This window comes from Xenopus laevis, chromosome 4S (genome assembly GCF_017654675.1).
Source record: "Xenopus laevis strain J_2021 chromosome 4S, Xenopus_laevis_v10.1, whole genome shotgun sequence".
NCBI classification, from domain to species: Eukaryota; Metazoa; Chordata; class Amphibia; order Anura; family Pipidae; genus Xenopus; species Xenopus laevis.
Window position 1 is genome coordinate 10,479,435 of NC_054378.1, and position 16,881 is coordinate 10,496,315.

General features: G+C 40.5%; 1 protein-coding gene across 3 annotated transcripts in view; it reads left to right on the plus strand.

Annotated features, from left to right (window-relative positions):
- Nucleotides 1-16,881, plus strand: part of qser1.S (glutamine and serine rich 1 S homeolog) — a 50,664-nt gene that overhangs the window by 14,462 nt on the left and 19,321 nt on the right. For all 3 annotated transcript variants that reach the window (XM_018260146.2, XM_018260145.2, XM_041560899.1), the window contains exons 2-4: nucleotides 6,828-6,940; nucleotides 11,343-11,504; nucleotides 13,030-16,620. In XM_018260146.2, the coding sequence (XP_018115635.1) occupies nucleotides 6,828-6,940; nucleotides 11,343-11,504; nucleotides 13,030-16,620 (3,866 nt within the window). The remainder of the gene's footprint in view (nucleotides 1-6,827; nucleotides 6,941-11,342; nucleotides 11,505-13,029; nucleotides 16,621-16,881) is intronic.

A 16,881-nucleotide genomic window follows, 5' to 3' on the forward strand; every position in this document is an offset into this window, starting at 1 on the left:
TCTGCAAAGCATTTCTTATCTGCATATCTCACTGCCGTAGATTATTCTTCAAATGTCCATATAGCGCGTGTGTGTGTACACACACACACACACAAAATAAAAATTTTATTGTGCAAAATCAAGTCCTGTGATTACTGAGTCATTGCAATACACACATACTTCAAAGTTTTATCTGTGCTAAGAAACATAGTTATAATATTTTAAAAGAAGTTTTTTTTTTTTTATGCAACAACCACAGCAGTTTAATTTTTCAGTATCTGCGCTGTGTGTTATATCTTCCTCATTCCTCTGGGATTTGTAGTTCAACAAGATATGGACCGCAACAGGTCAGAGGATAGTACATGTGTTCAGATCTCATAGTTCTTTCGCACTGCACAGGAAGCTCTGTCTCGCCACCACTGCAATACATTTGCATTTTCAGAAACATCTCATTAATTCTAATCTCGTTTTTGAACATGGCCATATAATTAGAATGAGAAGCTGGCGATGGCTGCGACTACCAATGGAAACCTTGGGCTTCATTACTTGTAGGCTGTGATCTTGGGCTATAAGGAGTGGGTTCTCCATAACTTTTATGAAACTGTCATTTCACAGGATGTGTCTCTCTGAATAAGAAGTCTTTACCTTTACTAAATGTCTCAATGTCTTAAATATATTGATAATGGGTTGAGTGCAGAGGACCTCTTGTATTTGTTTATATGTATTGGTAGCTACAGTAAAATCATCATTAAAGGAAAACTATACCCCCCAAACAATGTAGGTCTCTATTAAAAGATACTGAGTAAAACAGCTCATTTGTAAAACCCTGCTTCATGTAAATGAACCATTATCATCATAATATACTTTTCTAGTAGTATGTGCCATTGGGTAATCATAAATAGAAAATTGCCATTTTAAAAAATAAGGGCCGCCCCCTGAGATCGCAGGATTCACTGTGTACACATACAAACCACATGTAAGGTCACATGAGCCAATTAACAGACAGAGTTCTGCCTTTTGCTTCCTCGCTTCTTCCTGTTACAGTTAGTGTTGTAGTATTTCTGGTCAGGTGATCTCTGAGGCAGCACAGATAGAGTCACGAAATGGTGGTTCAAGGCAAGAGATGTAAAAGGGCAATATTTATGTAAATATATATTCCAGTTTGGTAAGATTCTTTAATATGTCATTCAATTTGATATAAACTATCTGTTGCTTAAGTATTCATTTTGGGGGTATAGTTTTCCTTTAAAGGTAGTTAAAGGGATACTGTCATGGGAAAAATTTTTCAAAAATGAACCAGTTAATAGTGCTGCTCCAGTAGAATTCTGCACTGAAATCCATTTCTCAAAAGAGCAAACAGATTTTTTTTATATTCAATTTTGAAATCTGACATGGGGCTAGACATTTTGTCAATTTCCCAGCTGCCCCAAGTTATGTGACTTTTGCTCTGATAAACTTCAATCACTCCTTACTGCTGTACTGCAAGTTGGAGTGATATCACCCCCTCCCTTTCCCCCCCAGCAGCCAAACAAAAGAACAATGGGAAGGTAACCAGATAGCAGCTCCCTAACACAAGATAACAGCTGCCTGGTAGATCTAAGAACAACACTCAATAGTAAAAACCCATGTCCCACTGAGACACATTCAGTTACATTGAGATGGAAAAACAGCAGCCTGCCAGAAAGCGTTTCTCTCCTAAAGTGCAGGCACAAGTCACATGAACAGGGGCAGCTGGGAAATTGACAAAATGTCTAGCCCCATGTCAGATTTCAAAACTGAATATAAAAAAATCTGTTTGCTCTTTTGATAAATCGATTTCAGTGCAGAATTCTGCTGGAGCAGCACTATTAACTGGTTCATTTTTGAAAAATGTTTTTTTCCCATGACAGTATCCCTTTAAGGTGGGCTATGTAGATGATCAGAATGTCCACAGTGTAGCAGAAAAGTGTAGTCTACCCGTAATATCTATACAAGCCCCATGGTTGTTGGGGGGGGGGAGTCAAAATGTTGGATGCTGGAAGGGAAAGCTGATACAGTGGGTATAGGATATGTTATTTGGAAACCCCGTGATCCATAATGCTTTGTATTATGGGAAGGTCATCTCCCATATACTCTTATTGGGTTTATTTAATGTTTAAATTATTTTATAGTAGACTTAAAGGGGACCCGTCACCCTAAGAAATAATTCCAAATTCTTTTCTATCATGTTAGTTGAGCAAATAAAGTTTACTCACACTATGTTTGTTTTTGGTTTCCTTCAATCTTGGAATTCACAATCTTCGTAAGCCATTTTGTCCAAAAGAGATCTGGCTCTCGCGCCCTTGTAAGAGGTAATTATAGTGCTGTCTGGTGCACAATGGTAGAGGTCCGGCAACCCCAAATCCAATCTAGAAGTCAAACAATCCAGAGGCACACAGAACTGATGCAAGCAAGGAACACCGTGCACGTTTATTGCGGAATAGTAGTGCACACTTTTCGGGGTCAGGCCCCTTTATCAAGCATCATCATGTTCCCTGCTTGCATCAGTTCTGTGTGCCTCTGGATTGTTTGACTTCTAGGTGCCATTTGTGACAAGGCAGGCTGTTTATCATCACAAAATCTAGTGTATGTGCCAGTACTGGGGACATATGCCCATGCATGGTACCCTACACGATTATAGTTTGAGTAGGGAGGGGCAATTTAAGGAGTGTAGTGACATCTAGGAAGTACTGAATGGAAAGTGAAAGGAAGTGACTGCCCCGTCATTGTGCCTGAGGCATAGAGGAGGGGCAGGCAATATATGAAACTTTTAAATGAATTTATAAAAGGTATGGATGTTTTAAAGAAAAAAAGAATTTTGGCTTCAGGTTTCATTTGCAAAGGACTTTCATTCTACAGTATCTTTGTGTGGGTGACGGGTCCACTTTAAGGCGGCCATACATGGGCAGACCAAATTGCCTGCTCTCCGGGCTTCCCCTGATCAATATCTGGCTGAAAAATCAGATAGATGTCCATTGGGCAGTTTTAAAAATCCCACCCAATCCAAGAATTACATCAAATTCCCTAAGGGCAATGATTGGATCAGCTTAATATCGCCCAACTCAAGGTGGGCATATCGGAGTAGAAATCCGCTTGTCGGATGACTTTGCCGAATGAGTGGACCTTTAAGGTATGGAGATCCAATTTACTGAAAAGACACCGGTTCCGGAGCTTTCTGGATAACAGATCCCATACCTGTACCTAATGCAGCCAGCATTTTCCTTGCTCTGCTCATAGATTTATAATCCACTACTAATATAGTGGCAACCTCTTTATATATGTTGGAGAGTTGCCCCCACGTTCTATACCTGTGTCCTTCTGTTCTTGTCATGGCTTTGTGGCCCTCCAGACTCCTTTCCAAAGAGCTTTTCTGTGCTTGAGCAGTTGATAACGTGGTCACTTGTGGTTTAACAGGTTCTCTGTGTGTGTCTATCACAGTGACATATTTTCCTATGTACACGAATGCAGATTATTCGTTTCTGTAGGTGGTGGAGTTGTATTAGGGAGCTAAATCTCTCATTGTATGTTGAAGTATGCTGAGCAGGCCTCAGTAGAGGAAAGCAATATGATAGCTCCCGCTCATGTGTCAAATACTCTCTGCTCTGTTTATGCTGCTAAATATCCTCCTTCTGTTCGATTATCTCTTTTACTTGCAGCTTATTTCCTTTACTAAATAAAACGATGGTTTGTTATATCTGGCAGCAGTTGAGCAGCTAGGGAGTGGAAGGGATTTCTTGTAGAAGCCCTTGATGTCATACAGGTATGGGATCCATTATCCGGAAACCCATAATCCAGAAATCTCTGAATTACGGAAAGGCTGTTTCATTTTATCCAAATAATCCACATTTTTAAAAATGATTTCCTTTTTCTCTGTAGTAATAAAACAGTAGCTTGAACTTGATCCCAACTAAGAAAATGAATCCTTTTTGGAAGCAATAGCAGCCTATTTATGTATGCTTACATGATTTTCTAGGAGAAAATCATGTTGCTGCCCCCATGGCTACACAGCAGCTTGTTTATATAAACTATAGTAGTACTTATCCGTTATCTACTGTGTATCCTGTGCTTGAATGGCTGCCCCCATGGCTACACAGTAGCTTGTTTATATAAACTATAGTAGTACTTATCCGTTATCTACTGTGTATCCTGTGCTTGAATGGCTGCCCCCATGGCTACACAGCAGCTTGTTTATATAAACTATAGTAGTACTTATCTGTTATCTACTGTGTATCCTGTGCTTGAATGGCTGTCCCCATGGCTACACAGCAGCTTGTTTATATAAACTATAGTAGTACTTATCTGCTATCTACTGTGTATCCTGTGCTTGAATGGCTGCCCCCATGGCTACACAGCAGCTTGTTTATATAAACTATAGTAGTATTTATCCGTTATCTACTGTGTATCCTGTGCTTGAATGGCTGCCCCCATGGCTACACAGCAGCTTGTTTATATAAACTATAGTAGTACTTATCCGTTATCTACTGTGTATCCTGTGCTTGAATGGCTGCCACCATGTCTACACAGCAGCTTGTTTATATAAACTATAGTAGTACTTATCCGTTATCTACTGTGTATCCTATGCTTGAATGGCTGTCCCATGGCTACACAGAGGCTTGTCTATATAAACTTTAGTAGTACTTATCTGTTATCTACTGTGTATCCTGTGCTTGAATGGCTGCCCCCATGGCTACACAGCAGCTTGTTTATATAAACTATAGTAGTACTTATCTGTTATCTACTGTGTATCCTGTGCTTGAATGGCTGCCCCCATGGCTACACAGCAGCTTGTTTATATAAACTATAGTAGAGTTTCTGAAGCAAACTGATTTGTCAGAGCAGGGCACAAGTACATTATATTGTCTTTCCTTTAGAACACTACTTTTTGGTGTTACTGTCCATTTAAGGTATGACTATCCAAATTACAGAATGATCAGTTATCCAGAAAAGCCCAGGTCTCCAGCATTTTGGATAACAGGTCTTATACCTGTAGTTTATATTTAGGTTTTCATACTGTTGGCACAGGTTCCCTCCATACGTTATTACTTTATTATACCATATACTGTATCTACGTACAGTAGTATACTGCAATACCTTTGGTGCCATTTTACAGAAGAAGATTTTGTGTATTTCAGATTTTGGCTGGCATTCAGAAAGGGGACAATACAGGTCCATTGTGAGAGGCTTTGCAAATAGACAGGTGTATTGTTTGCTCCCTGCTGAAACGTAAGGCACCGAGCAAGAGCTGGAAACTCTCCCAGCAGAGCAGTGAGTTAAAGTTTAATGTCACTGACCATATGGGCAGAGAAGCGGGACGTATGACCGTTATTTATGGGATGACACCAGCTCTACATATTCATAATGGAGCCGTCTGACTGCACATGCAGGGCTGCAAATGGAATGGCTTCCCTTAGAAGCCCGTTATCCGGAAACCCGTTATCCACATCCCATAGACTCCATTATAATAAATGAATTCAAATTTTTAAAGACTGTTTCCTTTTTCTCTGTAATAATAAAACAGTAGCTTGTACATGACCCCAAGTGAGATATAATTAATTCTTATTGGAGGCAAAATCAGCCTATTGGGTTTATTTAATGTTTACGTTATTTTCTAGTAGACTTAAGGTATGAAGATCCAAATTACAGAAAGATCTGTTATCCGTAAAGCCCCAGATCCTGAGCATTCTGGATAACAGGTCCCATACCTGTACAATTACAGCTGTGGGCTAAATTACCAGTTTGTTTTCATTGCCTGCCTTTTGTAATAGTAGCTTATGGCACTGGGGTATTGTAAATCATTTGTTTCTTTTTTTTACTTATTCACAGCACCAGCGTATTGCACAGAACTGTCATCACTCCCTGCCTTAGCAGAGCTTACAATCTAAATTCCCTTGATAATAAACATCCATTTCATAAAAAGTTATTTACTTGTTCTTGGTCTAAACTAGATAGATAGTGGGGAGCAAGAGCATTAGTAAGCAAAACTGCCACCCACAAAACTGACAAAAGTAGAACCCAGTAAAGCTTACCATCACTCCCTGCCTTCGCAGAGCTTACAATCTAAATTCCCTTGATAATAAACATCGATTTCATAAAAAAGTAATCTACTTGTTCTTGGTCTAAACTAGATAGGTAGTGGGGAGCAAGAGCATTAGTAAGCAAAACTGCCACCCACAAAACTGCCAAAAGTAGAACCCAGTAAAGCTTACCATCACCCCCTGCCTTAGCAGAGCTTACAATCTAAATTCCCTTTACAGTAAACATACATTTAATAAAAAATGATTTACTTGTTCCTGATCTAAACAAGAACGATAGTGGGGTGCAAGAGCATTAGTAAGCAAAACTGCCACCCACAAAACCGCCAAAAGTAGAACCCAGTAAAGCTTACCATCACTCCCTGCCTTAGCAGAGCTTACAATCTAAATCCCCTTGACAATAAACATACATTTAATAAAAAAAATTATTTACTTGTTCCTGATCTAAACTAGATAGTGGGGTGCAAGAGCATTAGTAAGCAAAACTGCCACCCACAAAACTGCCAAAAGTAGAATCCAGTAAAGCTTACCATCACTCCCTGCCTTAGCAGAGCTTACAATCTAAATCCCCTTGACAATAAACATACATTTAATAAAAAACAAGAGCATTAGAAAGCCCAACTGCCACCCACAAAACTGGATGACAGCAGTAACACAATAGCAGTATGCCTGTCACGCCATTTTTTGTTAGTCTCCAAGGCATCCTGATGAAATATTGGACTACAGCAGTGCTCTGATTCTTCTTCCTAGTAGTAGTAGTGATTTTAACAAATATTTACTCATTTTTTGTTTGTTTAGTTTGAGTTATGGAGCGGGACATCCTACCCATTCAGAAACGGAGCTTCTACACAGACAGACGTATGCAGCCACTCATCAACTCCCTGGATACGCAGCCACACACCATCCCACAGGTACGTCTGGGCAATACATTCGATTTATTTTACAAACACTTCAATAATTTGTTTTACTTACCGTAGTCTTTTTGCATGGTTTACCTGGTGGATATAACCGGTAAACTTTCTGTTAATGCATGCCTGCCCCCCACCACCACCAGTCGATAGCTTTAGCGACAAATATCAGGGGGCAAGCTGGAAAGGTTGTTTTTTTTAAATATATTTCTGTATGGGCATCCAAGGGCCTTATTGACTAAAGCTATAGACTGTGTATATATAAGGGATCCACCGAATCCACTATTTTGGATTCGGCCGAACCCCCGAATCCTTCGCGAAAGATTCGGCTGAATACAGATTCCTAATCCTAATTTGCATATACAAATTAGGGGTGGGAAGGGGAAAACAAAAAAAGTTGAGTGATTTCCTTTCAGGCCCCTAATTTGCATATGCAAATTAGAGTTCGACTGGTAGAAGAATTCGGCCAAATCCTGCTGAAAAAGGCCAAATCGCAAACCAAATCCTGGATTCGGTGAATCCCTAATATATATAGATGTGTCCCATTATATTGTAAACTTGCAAAAAATGAATGTGTTGGACTATATGTGGGGGGAAGCTCAGAATCCTCAGTACTCATGAAGTAGTTGACTGAATCCCAAACCAAAGTCAAACCCCAATTTCTATTTGCAAATTAGGATACAAAAGGGTACTTAAATCAACATGTCAAATGCTCTCCAAACAAGGGTTAAAGGAAAAATTTACCCCCAAAATGAATCATATTAAGTGGCATATTAAAGAATGTTACCAAACTGGTATGCATATTTAAATAAATATTGCCCTTTTACATCTCTTGCCTTCAAACAACATTTTGTGATGGTCTCTGTGCTGTAGTAATGTACGTTGTCGGGATTTCCACGACTCGCACCCGACTGTAATCCGCCTACCTGAGCCCACATCCAACTTCCGGGTTGCTTTTATAGACCCTCGCCTCCCCACCAATGACATCACAAAAGGGGCAGGGCGAGCAGGCGCAGCATCTATAAAAGATGAACCCGGAAGTCAGCAGCCAGCATTTGACGGTGGCGGGCAGGGAGATCAGGAGAAGAGCTCAACCCGCACCCGCCACCCGCGAGATTGGCCTGAACACGCTCAACCCACGGGTCACGCTGGTATCGGGCTGTCCCGTACATCACTACTGTGCTGATTAAAGGGATACTATCATGGGAAAAAAAATATTTTTTCAATATGAATCAGTTATGAAACTGTCATTTCACATGATGTGTCTCTCTGAATAAGAAGTCTTTACCTTTACTAAATGTCTCAATGTCTTAAATATATTGATAATGGGTTGAGTGCAGAGGACCTCTTGTATTTGTTTATATGTATTGGTAGCTACAGTAAAATCATCATTAAAGGCAGTTAAAGGGATACTGTCATGGGAAAAATTTTTAAAAATGAATCAGTTAATAGTGCTGCGCCAGCAGAATTCTGCACTGAAATCCATTTCTCAAAAGAGCAAACAGATTTTTTTATATTCAACTTTGAAATCTGACATGGGGCTAGAAATATTGTCAATTTCCCAGCTGCCCCAAGTCATGTGACTTGTGCTCTGATAAACTTCAATCACTCTTTACTGCTGTACTGCAAGTTGGAGTGATATCCCCCCCTCCCTTCCCCCCCCCCAGCAGCCAAACAAAAGAACAATGGGAAGGTAACCAGATAGCAGCTCCCTAACACAAGATAACAGCTGCCTGGTAGATCTAAGAATAACACCCATGTCTCACTGAGACACATTCAGTTACATTGAGAAGGAAAAACAGCAGCCTGCCAGAAAGCATTTCTCTCCTAAAGTGCAGGCACAAGTCACATGACCAGGGGCAGCTGGGAAATTGACAAAATGTCTAGCCCCATGTCAGATTTCAAAATTGAATATAAAAAAAATCTGTTTGCTCTTTTGAGAAATGGATTTGGAGTAGCACTATTAACTGATTAATTTTGAAAATAATTTTTTTCCCGATGACAGTATCCCTTTAAGAGATACTGTCATCGGGAAATAATACAGCTCTTACTATAACAGGAAGAAGTGTGGGAGTAAAAGACAGACATCTGCCTGTTAATTGGCTCATGTGACCTAACGTTTGGGTTGTTTGTGTGCACCGTGAATCCTGGGAACCAAGGGGACAACCCTTATTTTTTAAAATGGCAGTTTTCAGTTTATGATTACCCAATGGCACATACTATTTAAAAAGTATATTATGAAAATGGTTTATTTACATGAAGCAGGAGTTTACATATGAGCTGTTTTATGCAATGTATTTTTATAAACCTACATTGTTCAGAGGTAGTGTTTTCCTTTAAGTATGCGTCTCAATCCACCCCCTGCCCTACGTTATTGCCCTTACCTAGTTTATCCCCACCTCCCCTTGCTTTCTGAACAACTCTTACCATAAAAACATATTGGATTGTATAATTATATAGTGAATAAAGTACCCCCTCTTGTAAATAAGGATATTATAAGTTATCCTTACATTTTGCAATACGTGGTACTTTATTTATTACAATTTATACATTTATTATAATACACACGTTTTAGTAAGTCATATGACAGAAATGACATCACTACTCACCGTTTATAACTGATGACATCAGTACTCACCGTTTATAACTGATGACATCAGTACTCGCCGTTTATAAGGATATGATTTACAAGATATTCTTGGCTTTTGTGTATTATATAGGCATAATTGTATATTGTTGTACTATGCTGAAGTCATTATGGATGTTCCTTTAACCTCTCCTTTTTTTCCTTTTTGTACCTCCTCCCCCAAAATAAATAGACAAATAAAGAGAGAATTTACAAAAGGGTTTTAAAAATCAAATTTTCTGGTTTATGTGACAAAAAGTCAAATTTGGTTTAACCAGGCACAAATCCTGCTGGAAAAGGCCAAATCCCAAACCAATCTTGGATGCCATGATTCCTTAAAGGGATACTGTCATCGGAAAACATGTTTTTTTCAAAACGCATCCGTTAATAGTGCTGCTCCAGCAGAATTCTTCACTGAAATCCATTTCTCAAAAGAGCAAAAAGATTTTTTTATATTCAATTTTGAAATCTGACATGGGGCTAGACATTTTGTCAATTTCCCAGCTGCCCCCAGTCATGTGCCTGCACTTTAGGAGAGAAATGCTTTCTGGCAGGCTGCTGTTTTTCCTTCTCAATGTAAATGAATGCGCCTCAGTGAGACATGGGTTTTTTACTATTGAGTGTTGTCCTTAGATCTACCAGGCAGCTGTTATCTTGTGTTAGGGAGCTGCTATCTGGTTACATTCCCATTGTTCTTTTGTTTGGCTGCTGGGGGGGAAAAGGGAGGGGTGAAATCACTCCAACTTGCAGTACAGCAGTAAAGAGTGATTGAAGTTTATCAGAGCACAAGTCACATGACTTGGGGCAGCTGGGAAATTGACAAAATGTCTAGCCCCATGTCAGATTTCAAAATTGAATATAAAAAAATCTGTTTGCTCTTTTGAGAAATGGATTTCAGTGCAGAATTCTGCTGGAGCAGCACTATTAACTGATTCATTTTCATGAAAACAATGTTTTTTCCCATGACAATATCCCTTTAATATTACCCTTCCCAGTTATCCCTATAAATACCCTACATCATAATTCCCTCTTTATCAGTAAGCATTACTAACACACAGCAGCTGGGGAAGGCTGAGGCTTGTTTAAGCAGAGCTCATTATCTTCCTTTAAATATCCATGTTCCAGGTGATTGCAGTTGCAGGTAGTTTGGCTAAAAACCAAGCAATTGATAAAATAGCAGCTGTTGATGTGTTTTTTTGTTTTTTTTCCTTTAAACTATTTCAGACCTATTTAACTGTTCAAACTTAAGCTGGTGTATAAAACCCCTCTAATTTATAGGCACTGGTTCTGCCAACGCTGGTTTACGTGGTTGTTTTGCATGTTTTTAAATAAGAGGCTCCTTGGGATACAAAATAATGAGCCACAATCGCAGAAGCAGAAAAATGAGGCACATTCTTATAGCTGTCTAATAAAAACTCAGCAGCTCTGCTTTATTCACTTTGTTTTAAAACCTCTTTTAAAGCAATTAATCTCTGCTTGCATGTGGAGCAGGTGAGTGGCAAGGAAATGTGTGGGTTTTACTGTTTTTTATTTGATAGTTATTCAAATAATGGCTATGAAAATGTAGTAGGAAGACCCTGAGATTTCCTGGATCCATCAGAATAGCGGGTATATCATGCAGATTTACATTGGTCCTGCTAGTTGCCTACCTGTCATTGCTTTTGTTCATTTGTTGTAAGACTTTTTTTTCATATTGCTTTGTTTCATTGTTGTTCTATGTGCATTCCCAACCTTTTTTTTTTACCCCAAGAATAAATATAATTTTTTGTTTGTCTTTAGGTCTGTCTGGGATCTTTGACACAAGCCTCCATGTGGCTGGCAGTAACACTACAGAAACATCAGTGATGAATTTCCTCTCGGCAATCGAGTCCCGGACAGCCCAGGCAGCTTCATCAGGGACAACCCTCCTGCCACAATTTAGGGCTCCATCTTGGCAAACTGGTATGAAACATTTGTGACTGTGCTCATTCACATGAATAATTTTTAGGGATGCACCAAATCCACGGCCGAATCCCAGAATCCTTCCGAATACCGAACCCTAATTTGCATATGCATGTGCAAATTAGGGTCTGGAAAGGAAAAAGTGGGAAACATTTTTTACTTCCTTGTTTTGTGACCGTAACGTGATTTCACTTCCCACCCCTAATTTGCATATGCAAATTTAGATTTGGTTTGGCCAGGCACAAGGATTTGGCCAAATCCCGTACCAAATCCCTAATAATTTTGTCGATGCAAATGACTTTGCCGAATAAATACAGTAGTCATTTTAAGTAGGAGGACCCTTCATGCTAAAACGTTTTTGACATTTTTCATGTAATACTATTGCTGTAGTGAGAGTGCTAAAGAGCCTCAAATCTCCCCATTGACTTCTGTATGAATTGCCTGCTCATTCAAGCTCTTGTGAGACAATAAAATTAGATTCAATGGAGCATTTGCACGTACTTTGGGCCTTCTTCTTTAGGTTAATTAAGTGTTCTTATATGTCTTATTTGACACAGCCCTTGTAGTTCCGTGTATTTAAAAGAGAAGGAAAGCTACCGAAGCAGTTTATTTCCAATAGATTAGCCACTATAGTGCAAGCTATAAGACTTGTTTATTCTGCAAAATGCTTTACCATACCTGAATAAACAGCTCTAAAAGCTTTCTCTGTTTGGTCAGGATAGCAGCTGCCATATTAGCTTGGCATGACAGCACTTCCTGAGTCTCTCCCTGCTCACTCATAGCTCTGTGCTCATATTACAGCAGGGAGGGGGGAAGAGGAGCAAACTGAGCATGCTCAAGTCCAAACCCTGGAGGTTTATGCTGAAGACAGGAAGCCTGATACAGAAGCCCATGAGTACACAATAGAAGGAAAGAAATGCTGTGTTTCCTTTAACAGAGGACTCAGAGCAACATTTCTTTGAAGGTTTACTGGTGTATTTATATAGACCTTTCTCATAAAGCTTACTTAATTTTAGCCTTTCCTTCTCCTTTAAATCCCTTTAATCCCTCAAATGCCATAGGTCTTGGACTTGAACAACAGCAACACGGAGGTACCAGCATTTCAAATTCTATGATCCGGTTGCAGCCGCTGCTGGTACTCGTGGTTAAGCATTTTTTCCTTTCATTAGAGTAGGACCTATCTTTTTATAAATTTTTTTGTTAGGCATGGTCTGCACACAGTGTTGTCTGACTGGTATAAAATAGTCATTGTAGATCATGTGTGCCATTACTTCTATTCTTAATACACATAATTGCAATTTTAAAAAAATAATTATTCTAGTTATTTAACATATCATTTTCCCTTCACACTCACTCGTTACTTCCTGCTGTATACAATACATATGCTGGATTTTGTACTAGAACACATGGAAAGTTTTCCTTTTGATTGTATATAACATATACTGTCATAAATGCTGTATGTGTATTATGTATTTCTATTGACCATAAACTGATTCTGACTGTTTTTTTTTTTTACTCTTTCCAGGCATGCATTCCTCGACAGCAACCGAACTGTTTGTCACTGGAGCATTGCAAACCTCTGGAACATTTCCAACATCTGCCCTTACAGCGTATCAGCACCCGAATACATTTAGCTCAAGAAACTTTGCTACAACCCCATCCCTTGCCCTTCAAGATGGAACTTTCAGTGCTGCTACTAACGGCCTGCTTTCCCCCCATGATCCCCTGCTGCAGATTAAAACCTCACAAACACCAACTGCTTTGACTTTTGAACGCATTGGCAGTGCTGTTTTAAGTACCAGCATTCCACAGTCCTCAACATATCGCTCAGCGCAGGAGTCTGCTCCCCATCTCTTGCAGCCTCAGTTCAGCTTGTTGCCTTCAGCTCTTGGAGGGACTCAGCAGCCTGCACAGCCATACAGCACATCAGTCTTTACAGGTTCTACCGCCTCCATTGAAAGAGCACTTCAGAGGGAATGTAGTGTTATTAAACACCATCAGAGGCCTTCCAGTACTCAGTCAGTTCAGGCACAGCTATCTGGTACTCAGCATTCCTTACCTAATTATTTAACAAGCGTAAGTGGAGTATCATTGCATGACGCATCCAGACAGTCGTCTCTCTTGTGCGCTCCACTGGGAGCTCTTACTCACGTGAGCAATGGTGGGCCGGTGCAGAAGACCTCTCAAGTTTCAGTGGAATTATCCCAGTCTTATCCATCAGTCATCCCATCTCCTGGTTACCCTCCATCTTCTACAAAATCAAAAAACTGCCCTACAAAGGCACCCCCAAGGTCCTCAAAAACCCCGAAATCCCAGAGTGTAGTGTCTCCTGAGCTGACGCAAAGCTACACTAAGTCTTCACAGAACCAGAGTTCTGTTAATTCAAGCCAAGCACAAGCTTTCTCCACAGCACAGCTACCTAGTCTTCTTTCTGTAAGCCAACCTCCCATTTATGTTTCAACACAGTCACCAAATTTGCCATCTGCCAGTCAATCACAAGTCTTTTCTACAATCAAAACAGAAAAGCTGCCTCCATTGTATAAACCACTGACTGTGTTTTCTAGCCAATCGCAAACCATAACCTCTGGCAGCCAGACACTAAGTTACTCATCAGATCAGTCACTTTCCCTTTCTTCAGTGTCTAGTGAGACATATTCTGATCAAACAAGAGATTTGTCTTCAGCTAACCAGTCACAAAGTTATTCTTCCAATAACTCTCAGGGTTTAACTTCAGTTAGTCAGTCGCAAGTTAGCTATTCAGCTCAGTCACAGGTGATGTCACCAGTAAGCCCCTCCGACAGCTATACTTCAGGACAAAACCAAACACTGGCATCACCTTCCCTTCCATTTTCTACTTCCTCACGTGGACAGAACTTATCTTCTTCGAGTCCAACACAAAATTTCATTTCTATGCATCCAACACCAAATACGCAAGATTCAACCTCGCCTCAGTCTCAAAAGTTTTTGCCAAGCGTTCAGCCCTCTTCGTTTGCATCTTCTCCACACTCACAAACCATGCAGAACAGTAGAACTACAGCCGACTCCAAGTCCTATGTCAAACGAAAATCCGACACCAACCTGTATGCTTCTGCAAAACAAGAAGAGAAATTTCAAATGCAGGACTTGCAGGCATTACAGCAGACTGCTTTAGAAACTGCTACCCCTGGCCTAAGTGAAGGTGAGCTAAATACCCAGGAAACTGCCTACAGTGTTTCAAAGGCTGATGACCGGTATTCCCATAGTGTTATCAAAAGTAATTCTCGGATGGAGGAGCAGGTTCTCGGCCTACAAGGAACTAAAAAAGATGAACGCTTGATAAGTCCTGTTGGCCATATGCCCCAGCATGTTGGCCATCTAAATAATTCTGCTAGCCATGATGGGAAAAAGAATACAGACTTGATACAATCCACACAAGTAAGTGCTAAAGACCTGAGTCAGCATACTATGCTGCACAAAGTCCTTGACACAAAGATGCAGGAGCAGCCAAGCACGTCCCCGCAACTACAGGCTGCCATGAGACATTCTCAGCATCTTCAGCTTCCAGGTGCCCAAGTGCTTCTGGATTCAGGATGTGACTTGCAGATGTTTCAACAGTCCATGTTGCAGTCAAACATGGGGCAAACAAAGCCCTCTGCACAAATGCAGAGAATTCAAAGCCCACCCCAAGTAGCTCATCCGTTTCTTCAAATGGATGGGCAAATAATTCAGAGCAATGGAGCACAGTCTCAGCAGTCTCTTCATGCCCAGGGTTCAGACGTAATAAAAATGGACACGTCCAACGGCAAACATTTGCAGCAGCACTTGCACACAAAAGATCACTTCAGTCACAGGGGTCGACTGGACTCCAAGAATCAGTTTGACTCTCTAAATCCAATGTGTTTCTCAGAGTCTATGCTGCTCACTGATGAGAGGAACTTTTTGTCTCATGTTGATGACATACTAGCAGCTACGGCAGCTCAAGAATTTGCCAAGTCTTCTAATGAAGAAAATCTGTCTGTCAAAAACCAAGATGCTAAATCTCGGTTTCAGTCTCTAAATGTTAGACACATGTCCCCGAACTTTACTCCCCCAAAGCCACAAAACATGAATAACCTTTCCATAAATGGTAGCCAATCCGCAGTAAACCTCTCAACCGTTTCTACAACTCAACCCAAAAATTTAAGTCTTGATCAAACGCATATTCAGCCAATGGAGCAGGACCTACCGAGTGGAATGGTTTCACCAGTACCTGGGGCAAACCAAGACGATCATGAAAAGAATTCTGAGAATATCAAGAATCCGCCGAACGTTAATCAGGAGCCAAAGGAAGGTGGGAATATACAAGAGGAAGTCGGGGATGCTGAGTTTCTTTCCAATAACAAAACCCTTAGTGAGGAGAATACAACAACTGAAGGAGATTTCATTATGGGCGGTGACGAAAATGCAGCTCTTGGCCAAGTTCAGAGCCATTTGTCCAAAATAGATCCTCAGGCAGGTGGCAGTTCCACTATAGAAATGGAAGAAGACTGCCCAGATATCTCACAAGATGGCCAACAAAAGGGAAAAGACAAAATGGCAATAAAACAATTCACAGAAGATGAAAATGCAAATCTTAAGCAAATAAAGCGAAACATGCCATTGAAGAGGTCTGTCAGCAAGGGCCCGGATGTGCCAGGTGCGCAATATTCCTCGCACGTTTCCGAGGGTTATTATGATTCATACCAGCACCAGGAAAGGATGAGACAAAAAATCAAGGAAGTCGAGGAGAAGCAACCTGAAGTAAAGACTGGATTTATTGCGTCTTTCTTAGACTTCTTAAAAACTGGACCAAAACAGCAGTTTTCTGCTCCTGCAGTTCGTGTGCCCAGCCGGGTCCGAAGGCCATGCACCCCAGTAATAAGGCCGCCATGCCCTGGCCCTCTTTCTCCGCAGTCTGTTGCAGGTGCTCCAGTGTCTGATAGTGGCAGCGCAAGCCCTCCTAAAAAAGCGGAGGAAGATTTGAAGAAGAACCTGGAGACACTGCCTTCCTTTTCTTCAGATGAAGATGATGCCACTGTGGGCAATAATGACCTTCAGAAGAGCATATCCACTGCACTTTCAGCCTTGGATGAGAACTCTGAAAAAAGGCTCAAAACTGGTAAAAGTAGCATTTTATTCTTATTATATTTTTGTATTGCAACAATCACATGTCAACATGCTAGATGCTGTTTTGTTTTGCAAGTGGGATAATTTTATACCAGCTAAATGTACTATTATATTGCTGTATAAAGCCGTATCTGTTTCTTCCTGTTCTTTGCATTGTTGGTTCTGACTGCATGCACCGTCAACTATCCTTTAGCCAAAATTCAAGTTCCCAAAATGTCTTCCATGGTCTGTGATGAACAGCCCTGTGAAAAGA